The sequence below is a fragment of the Cucurbita maxima genome, unplaced genomic scaffold (assembly GCF_002738345.1).
Source record: "Cucurbita maxima cultivar Rimu unplaced genomic scaffold, Cmax_1.0 Cma_Scf00015, whole genome shotgun sequence".
Taxonomy (NCBI): Eukaryota; Viridiplantae; Streptophyta; class Magnoliopsida; order Cucurbitales; family Cucurbitaceae; genus Cucurbita; species Cucurbita maxima.
In genome coordinates, this window is record NW_019272031.1 from 2,225,934 (window position 1) to 2,236,498 (window position 10,565).

The 10,565-nt window shown below is 36.1% G+C and overlaps 1 protein-coding gene across 1 annotated transcript; it reads left to right on the forward strand.

Annotated features, from left to right (window-relative positions):
* The first annotated feature begins 747 nt into the window (after positions 1 to 747).
* On the forward strand, positions 748 to 2,812 carry LOC111490408 (phospholipase A1-Igamma2, chloroplastic-like). Its single transcript, XM_023139013.1, has one exon. It carries the CDS (start codon positions 848 to 850, stop codon positions 2,441 to 2,443), a length of 1,596 nt encoding a protein of 531 aa, XP_022994781.1. The 5' UTR covers positions 748 to 847; the 3' UTR covers positions 2,444 to 2,812.
* The last annotated feature ends 7,753 nt before the right edge of the window (positions 2,813 to 10,565 follow it).

Consider the following 10,565-nt stretch of genomic DNA (forward strand, 5'->3'; position numbering starts at 1 on the left):
ATTATTAGCAGCCAGAAGCCAAATGTCCCCCTAACTTAAATATTTTAATATAATATAATTTTCAAAATACTTAAAAATATTAATAATTAGATCCTAAATATAATATTTTTTTTAAAAAAGGATAATATTATTTAATTTCTTGCTTCATGAATTTCCTTATATTTTATCTATAATTATTTTTTTGATTCTCTAATCATTCTATTATTTTTAAGTTTTTGGTATATAAATTTTTTTAAATATATATAAAAATTTAAATAAATGACTCAAACAATTTAAGAATTGAGTCTGACCCGACTCGACATTCGACTTGACTATTATAATCAAGACAATTGCTGATAGATTCATCGACGGAAGGTTTCACATTCGAGCATTTGAGTTAACACAATTTATGATCGTTATCCTCGACACTCGACTTGACTATTATAATCAAAACAATTGCAAACCCAATTTTTGAGTCGATCGAGTTAACACAATTTATAATCAAAACAATTGAGTTGATTCGAGAAATATGATCTAACTTGACACAATATTCAAATTGACTCGATCCAATTCACAACCCACCTTAATTGCTCGAGTTAAATTGAATCTAACTTTGACCAAGCGTGAGCCTCAGTTGACCAGGCAATCCTCAAAACGTGTCCTAAACCAAAATTCAAAATTCATAGTCGCCATAGCCAAACCATTTCTTTCTCCTATAAATTCCAAGCAATCCCATTTCATTTCACCCCAAAATCCTTCCATTCCCATCAATTTTTCTCTGTTTTTTCTGTTTTTTTCCCTCCAACTTTCTCGGCATCCAAACAGCCTTTGATTCCAAGAAAAATCCTTCCTTTCTTCAAGAACAACCATGGATGCCAAAATGGTTACACCAAGAACAGTCCCACTCAAAAAGGTAACAATGTTGAGAAATGGAACGAAGAAGACGAAGTGGTACTGGAAATTGAAATTGGGAATCCGACTGAGAGCCATAAAGAATGCCTTTTCCACTTCCGTACACCAACACCGCCGCTATCTGACATGTTCCACCGCCGTGCACGGCCAACAAACACCCATAAACGGCGCCATTTCGCCGATAGTAATCAAACACAAAAACCCCAAAAAAAATGACCTCCGGTTAACCAAGCCGCTCGCCTCTCTCCTTCGAATGCCACTCCGCGCCCCTGATTTCATCGACTACGGCAACCACCACATGACCCCAACAATTTCCCCTCGTGAAAACATCTCCGCCGTCTGGCGTGACCTCCACGGCGCTGGGAATTGGGCTGACCTCCTCGACCCACTTCACCCTTTCCTCCGCCGTGAGCTCGTTAAATACGGCGAGTTCGCACAAGCCACCTATGATGCATTTGACTTCAACCCATTATCGGAATTCTGCGGCAGCTGTAGATATAACCGCCACAAGCTCCTCCATGAATTGGGTTTGGCTCAAAACGGCTACAAAGTTACTAAATTCATCTACGCTTTATCCCCCGTCGACGGTCCGGATTGGTTCGAGAGCTCGAAGATCGGTAAGGTATGGAGCCGTGATTCGAATTGGATGGGGTTCGTCGCCGTTAGCACCAACGAAGAGAGCGATCGAATCGGACGGCGCGACATCCTCGTCGCATGGCGAGGCACTGTAACCCCGACGGAATGGTACATCGACATGAAAACCAAGCTAAAAAAAATTGACCGGAGTAACAAGAACGTCAAAGTCCAACGAGGGTTCTTAACGATTTACCGATCGAAAGACGAGGAATCACAATTCAACAAAACAAGCGCATCGGAGCAAGTAATGGAAGAGCTACACAGACTCGTTGAATTCTTCAAACAAAAAGACGACGATAGAGAAATTAGTTTGACAATCACCGGGCATAGCCTTGGCGGTGCGTTGTCGTTGCTAACGGCGTACGAGGCTGGAGTGTCGTTTCCCGACATACATATAAGCGTGATGTCGTTCGGAGCACCAAGAGTGGGGAATTTAGCATTCAAAGAGAAGCTAAACGAGATGGGAGTGAAAGCCCTACGTGTGGTGATCCGACAAGACATAGTTCCAAAGTTGCCCGGATTGGTAGTGAACTCGATTTTGAACAAGCTGAGCGCGGTGACGAAGAAGCTGAACTGGGTGTATCGGCATGTCGGGACGTCGATGAAGATGGATATGAACATGTCGCCGTACTTGAAGAAGGAGTCGGATATGTCGGGGAGCCATAATTTGGAGATATATTTGCATTTGGTGGATGGGTTTGTGAGTAGGAGAGGGAAGTTCAGGTGGAACTCGAGGAGGGATGTGACGTTGGTGAATAAAGGGAGTGATATGTTGGTGGAAGAGCTGAGGATTCCTGAGTTTTGGTATCAATTGCCACATAAAGGGTTGGTGAAGAATAGGTATGGGAGATGGGTTAAGCTTGGGAGGAACCCTGAAGACATTCCTTCGCCATTGATTCACCCTTCCAAGATTTGAATTTGTTGTTCCTCTTTTGATTTGTTTTTGTGTATATCAAAATGTTTAGATTGAGAAAGAAATAGAGAGTTTGAGGTTGAAATTGATTCTTATTCATTTTATTTAAGTGGTGTGTCAATCGGGAAGCTGAGTCTAGAAGGGAGTGTACACGAGGCGGTGCGACAACAAGAACGTTGGCCCCTAAAGGAAATGGATTGGGAGGTTCCACATTGATTGGAAAAGGAAACGAGTGTCAGTTACGACGCTGGCCCCAAAGGGGAGTGAATTGTGAGATCCCATATCAACTCGAGAGGATAATGAAATACCCTTTGTAATGGCGTGAAAACTTCTCCATGTGTTTTAAAGACCTTGAGCGAAAGTCTAAAGAGGACAATATTTGCTAGTTTGGGCCGTTGCACTTATTTACAATAAGAATTTTTTTTATTCAAGACGCACAGGTAGACCTTGCATAAACCCAAATTGGCGAGGAAACTGCTAAAAAAAAATTGAACATGTGGGAGGTTCCGTCTTCCGGGAACCAGTAACGGGTAAACCATGTCAAACCAAGACCGAGGAAAACTAAGGATTCCCACATAATCAGGTAGCTGGAATCGTGAAAATTCAATCTCGAAATACACAACGCTTTCTTCGCTCCGCAAATGAGAGAACCACCCTTTCACAATATACATTACTTGATCAATTGCAAAATACCTCATTTATTTCTTCCATTTAAGTAGATTCGGTCAGTAAAAGAAGAATCAAGTTGGAAGTGAGATTCGTCGGTAAGGATTCTAGTATTATTTCTATCATGGATTCATATACCAAATCTATATCATAGAGCAAGTTCATTAATAGCTTGGAATGACAAGAAAACTGATAATGATTTTTTTAAAAATGATTGCAAGTGGCTCTATTGTTGGCTTGGTTTAAATGGATTACATTATATATGATGATGCGTGACTCGTGGTCCCTGCATGTGTCATATGTATGCATGATATGTTAAGCTATGCTATGTTGTTCGATGTTATGCTATGTGATGTTATGTCTTTTATGTCACATTATGCTATGATAAGTTACGCCATGTAATAAAACTATGCTATTTTGTGATCATGTCATGTTTTATAAAGTTGTTATGAAATCGTTAATCTATGATGCAAAAACCACCCTAGACCATGCCATGAATGTTATGCTATGTATTATTATGTTATAAATAAATGGAGATTTGTCTTAGATCATAAATTAGGTCATGGTTATATGCTATGGGGCGTCATGTATATTTGTGTGTCACGTGCATTGGGAAACTTCAACATTATAATGAGTACAAATACGTACATTACAACTTATGATTTACAACATTTATATTCGTCACGATGGTATGTGAACTCTTTCCTTCCGTGGTGTTTGACAACTTGTTAGCGAGTGCTAGCCCAATGAGCTAGACTCGGGAGGTGTGCGAGCTCGTCTGGTTAGCCCACTATAAGGCTTAAACTCTGTTTTTATTCCTGAGTCCATTCAAATTGAGCCCAATCCCTTCGGCCCAACTCCTGTCCTGCTTCATCAAATGGGCTATTTTTTTTACCCCAAATTTTTAAGTGAGATAAATATTTTATTTTTTTTATAAGGGTATTAAAAAATCTAATGACCCAAAAAATTCAATTAATCCAACCGAACCCGAACCCGAACCCACTTGATTTGGGTTGGGTTATTTAAATTGGATTGGGTTCAACTTTGATTCAATATGCTATTAATATCCTTAATTCCTTTTAATTTTCCGATCAAAATAATTTTGAAAAATGAGATTTATATAAATAAATGGAGTAAGACTACAACCGCTCATTGTTCCACTTAGTTTCACCCAGCTTCATCTTGATCATGGATATATCACCCAGATTCGAGTCCATAAGCCAAGTGACAATTGTCCCATGAAGACTCGCTTTCGCTACGACTCAGTGGGTTCCTTTAACCAAGCCATTGCCTATGAGTCACCGGCTCATTCTTCAACAAGTACATGGTCAAAGTCTAGGCTCCTCCCATTGATTGGAAGCTTACAGTTTCATGTTCTATTTCACTCTCGATGTGGGTTCTTTTCACCCTTCCCTCACGGTACTACTTCACAATCTGTATATTAATTAAAGTGGGGTTGGAGTGAATTAAAGTAAAATAATCTCCAAAGTTTTGGTTAAAATGAATACATTAGTACCACGATTAGCAAACAAGGTTTAATTAAGCATGCTTTAAGGGACCTAATGATTTCATAAACAAGTATATTAATTACATTCTTTGACTTTTTGTTGATTTTTTCAATATCAAAATCTATATTTATTATTATTATTATTATTATAAATACTTTTCATTCAAACGTCATTTTAATTTGTAATTTGATGTGGGCCCGGCTTATGTTGTAACGACCCAAACAAGTAAGCACCCTATTAGATAATGTCATGCTTATGTTGTAACGGCTCAAGCCCACCGCTAGCAAATAATGTCCTCTTTGGATTTTCCCTTTCGGGCTTCCCTTCAAGGCTTTAAAATGCGTCTGCTAGGGAGAGATTTCCCACCCTTACAAAGGGTGTTTCGTTTTCTTCCCCAACCGATGTGGGACATCACAATCCACCCCTCTTCAGGACCCCTACCAAATCTACCCCTCTTTTAGGGCCCAGCCTCCTTATTGGCACACCGCCTCGTGTATACTCTCATTCGAGGAATAGCCTCCTCGTGTCTACCTCCATTTGAGGAATAGCCTCCTCGTGTCTACCTCCATTTGAGGAATAGCCTCCTCGCTGACACATCGTCTAGTGTCTAGCTCTGATACTATTTGTAATGGCCCAAGCCCATCGCTAGTAGATATTGTACTCTTTGAGCTTTCCTCTCAAGGCTTTAAAACAAGTCTCCACACCCTTATAAATGGTGTTTCGTTCTCCTCCCCAACTGATGTGGGACATCACATGTGTTCTATGTATTAATATGTGATGCTATGCTATGTTTTGACATATTATTCAATAAATTGTTCGTGATCAATTTCTCACTCTAAAATATATATCAAATTTTAAAATTTTCTAAATTTAATAATAACATATAATGGGCTCTTCTTATAAGACGATTTTCATGCCTCAAGAAATGATCTAGTCTTACGTTAGAACTAGGGTAATTACAATAAGATTTAGTATGTTCAACCGTTCGATCTTGCATTAAAACTTGAGTCTTTACAATAAGATTTAGCATACAGTAATAGTCCGATCTCACATTATAAATAGGGTCATCAGCATGTAAGAACTGGTCAGGATCGTGAGGTCCTTTTTAGACTAAAATTTAGCAAACATAACATAAAAATGATTAGAAAATGGTGGGGAAAAACATCCCATTAAACACAAAAGTGAATAAGGCTAAATAAAACTCTTTCTTATGTCACCCAAAACATGATCAAGGAAATGTCAGCACTGTTTTCTTTTTTGTTTGGCCCCAATTCCCAAGGAAGAAAAAGAACATAATTCTTAAAAATAAAGTCAAAGTCAAAGTCAACTAGTCAACCCTAATTGATATGTTTTGCTTTATTTTTGGATGATTATCTTTAGAATGTTTGATTATTAATGGCTAAACCCACTTTTTAATCATTAATTATAATCCATAATGACCCACTTAAACTCATTAATCACTCCTACTTCTTTCATTATCATTAATCCAAATCAAGGGCTCCACCACAACAATATAAAACCCTCTCTTTCTCTAAATTAGGGTTTAATTTAATTTTGGATTATTAGAAGTAATTGATTAAGATTAATCACGGGTCGATGTCCTAATCTTTCTTTGTTAATTATTGTTTTAAGGTTTTCATGTTGTTTTTGTTCATTTGCTCCTCAATTAGGGGACCATTAATTATCTCTTTGTTTTAATCATTCCTTTTGTCTCCGTTCTAAATCGAGAATCTTCTTAATTAAATTTTAGTTAATGTTATTATGTTGTTAATAATTTTATGAGATCCTACGTTGGCTGGGGAGGAAAACGAAACATTCTTTATAAATGTATGAAAATCTCTTTTTAGCAGACGGGTTTTAAAAACCTTGAGGGAAAACCCGAAAGGAAAAACTCAAAAAGGACAATATCTGCTAACAGTGGGGTTGAGTGCTACAAAATTCAAGGCCGAAGCTCTTGCGTACTCTAAAGTCAAGCACTACAAGTTCTAGACCAAATAAACTAAAAACTAGATTTTAAACCTCTATTATATTCAAACCCAACTCTCTAAGAATTAATTATGTATATCTAGATCGAAATGTTCGAGATATCCATTATGGATTGAATAGAGGATCAAGTTTCCGTCCTCAAACATGTGTGGATCGTAATGGCCCTATTTTTACTATGTGATCAAACTGTTGCTACATGCTTGTCATGGATGTTTTCAATAATCATTGCTTCAAAGTCCCAATAACAAGAAAAGTTCAAGCATAACATTCGAATTCTAATTCAGAAAGCTAACGTAACAGGAAACATGCATGCCGAATTGTAAAAACCGTAGGTTGTAAGCATTTTTGGTGTGTTCTAACTGCGTAGAAATTTTTCTACAAGATATTCTTTGCTATAACTTTAATACTAGTAAGTTGATAGTCTCCCCACAATGAATGTCTATATAGAGTTCTATTTATAGAATATTGGTCATATTTGAAATAAAAATATATTGTAACCCATACACAATAATATATTTCCATAAATATGAACATTGCAAATTGTAAATTTTTCTCGTTTGTAAATTTTAAACTAACTAAAGTGTAATCATACGAACTTAAACGTTTTCGAAGAATTGAAATTAGGAGGAAAGAGTCTGAGTGAGCGCATCAAACCTAAATTAGAACAGCGGAAATATCGACCTTGAACCGCCAGAAAGTGCATTCTCCAATTGACTTTGAACTGTTCAAGTGAGATGATAAAATAAAGGGAGGGACCTCCCTTTTATAGTTCATAACTCATTCAAGATTAAGATCAAGTCACATATGATCATCCTATAAAATATTAACCTTCTAAATTACATACTTATAAAGAGAGATGAAGTATTTTGTGGTATAGTCTTATACAAATTCACTGAATAAGATATCTACATTCACATGTCTCCATACGAACGATTTAAATCAAATCATTTGTAACAATTACAAATTGGGTCGTTTCAAAATTTGATTGATGAGTTGTGAATTATGAAGATTTAATAATTGAGTTTTATGAAATTTTAGTTATTAATTTAATAATATTTTATATAAGTATGATTTTTTAAAAATAATTAAACAAAAAAAAAATCGAGAATCTCAGGGCTCAACCCTAGACAAGCGGTGGAAACTACCAAGCTGGAGTATGGTAGGGGTAGAGGGAATTTCCGATGGAGCGGTGAAATGCGTAGAGATCGAAAAGAACAGCAATGGTGAAAGCACTTTGCTGGGCCGACACTAACACTGAGGGACGAAAGCTAGGGGAGCGGATGAGATTAAATACCCCAGTAGTCCTAGCCGTAAATGATGGATACTAAGTGTTGTGCATATCGATCCATGCAGTGCTATAGCTAACGCGTTAAGTACTTCGCTTGGTCCAATCCAACTCATCTCTAAGAACTATATTTAGGTTACTCGGGTTACTAATCCAACAAACCCAAAATTTGAAGTCGGTCAAAAAGTATATCTAAGATAGTTTAAAAAAAAAAAAAAAAATCAATGGTCTTATCATTCTAAGTGGCACTCCCACCTTCATTTCTCTCTCTCAATAATTTGAGGTAACCTTTTTGACCATTATTTCTCTGCAATTTACAGTGTCTGCCATGGTCGGTGTTAAATTCTTGAGCTGACATTCCTCTCCTTGCCGACCTCTTTTCTTTTTTTAAGAATACCATTACATTCTTTCAATAAAAAATAATTTAATTTTTTTAAAATTTAATATATTATATGACTCGATGATATGAATAATGAAAAGTACTCGGTTAGATTATTATTTTTTTGTTAGGTTAAATTTTGTTAAAGACCAAATATTCGATTCAGTTCGTGAATTGATACTTTTTATTCGAGTCAATCCTAAATTCTAAAACACGTATGCCAGTGAGAGATTTCTATACTCTTATAAAAATGTTTCGTTATCTTTTCCAACCGATATAGAAGCACAATCGACCCTCTTTGGAGCCTAACGTCCTCGTTAGCACTCGTTTCCTTATCTAATCAATGTGGGACCTCCAATCCACCACCTTTGGAGTCCAGTGTCCTTGCTGGCACACCACCTCGTATCTACCTCCCTTCAGGACTCAAGCTCCTCACTGACACATCATCTAATGTCTGGCTCTGATACCATTTGTAACAATCTAAACCCACCGCAAGCCGAAATTGTATCTTTGGGCTTTCTATTTCAAACTTTTTATGAAGGTTTTTAAAACGTGTATGCTAGAGAGAGGTTTCCATTCTTCTCTCGAGATCTCACATAATCTTTTAGATAACCGACTCAAAATTTGAAGTTTAATAAAAAATTCTTTTAACTCAAATGTTTGGGGAAATTATTTTAAAAAAATAAAATAAAATAGAGGACCCACAAAGATATTGTATATGAAAATGGAATCCAGCTTACAATTTTGATATTTGTAAAATTGACCCATTCTTTATTTAATTGGATACTTTATTCAAGTACACATCAAGAACAAGATTCGAATCCGAATTTGGCACCTGATGATCATGACATTCTTCTATGACATGGTCATATTACATACTTCTTGTTTCTTAAGAAGGAAGTTTATCCCTTAAACTAACATGAGTCATTCCAACATGTTTTGTCTCAGGAAAGTTCCCAAGAGGTTACCAATATAAAATTGCTCCAAGGAAAGTATGTGTAACTATGGAGTTTCTGTGATTGAGCTACTAATAAGGAAGTTGTACATTGTTGGTATAGGTAATAGCTTTTCTTTCATTTTAAGTCTTTTTTAGTCATTCTATTCTCAGAACCTCTTTCTTTTGGATGTAGTATCGATTCATTTATATACTCCTTTACTCGAGCATCACATGTATCCTAAACTTACAAAGATAAAAATGGATAAAACTATCTATTTAATCTCATAAAGAAGTACGAGTTTGAGTTGATTAGGTATTACGAGAATAAAATCTCTATTTAATTTGAGAGGGCTACATGTTTCTAGATTTGCACAAGACAAGATGATTGGTTCGAACCCTAAAAATTCATAATAACAACTTGATGAGTTGAAAATGAAAGGTTTTATTCGAAGTCGTAGTCAGAGATCTTAGACTTCCCAATTACGTAAAAAAATTTACCTCAACGAAAATTCAATCAACGAATATAAAAAGTGTAACGACCCTAAACTATTTACACGTTATAGGGAACTTACATAATAGCGAGTAGAAATCAATAAAAAGAGGCCAAAAATCGGCTGAAAATAGGGTCAAAGAGGAGAGAAAACATAAAAAAGTGTAACGACCCTAAATATCTTAGTACTAGAGTTACTACTAACGTTTCATGCTAAGCTCATATTTTGAATATAACTATTAGAACGACATCATTTATAATATAAATTTCGAACGAATTAAAAACAACTTCATCTTTGAAAACACTATCATGGTCTTACGTGTTTAACACATAATACTGAAAACGCAATTAAAATTAATATAAAATAATTTAAAAATATGAAATGAAAGACAACCTATTCTAACATAAATCTAGGAATTTAAATATGTTTCTATACTATGCACGTGTCATGGTCTCTGTTTGTGATGTCACCGTCAACTGTACATGGGCATCTTGCCTTTACTTGAAAAATGATGTAGCACACGGCCTGAGCATTTCGAATAATAGTCAGAAAGTGACCTATGTAATGACCCTAAAAAACAACTTCAACTTCGAAAACATGTCATAGTCTTACGTATTCAACACATAGCACTAAAAAATATGAAATAGCTAATACATCATAACATAATTAATATACATCATCATACGACATAGCTCATACATCATCACATAATTAATATACGTTATCATACGACATAGCTCATACATCATACATCAGAATTCACACAAGTTTATAGCGTATTCTATAGTAAGACCACTTACTTTGTTGGCCTTTAACGATGTTCTGCCTAATTTAAATAATGTGAGCTCTTGTTCCTCGAAAGCTGTTTCAAAT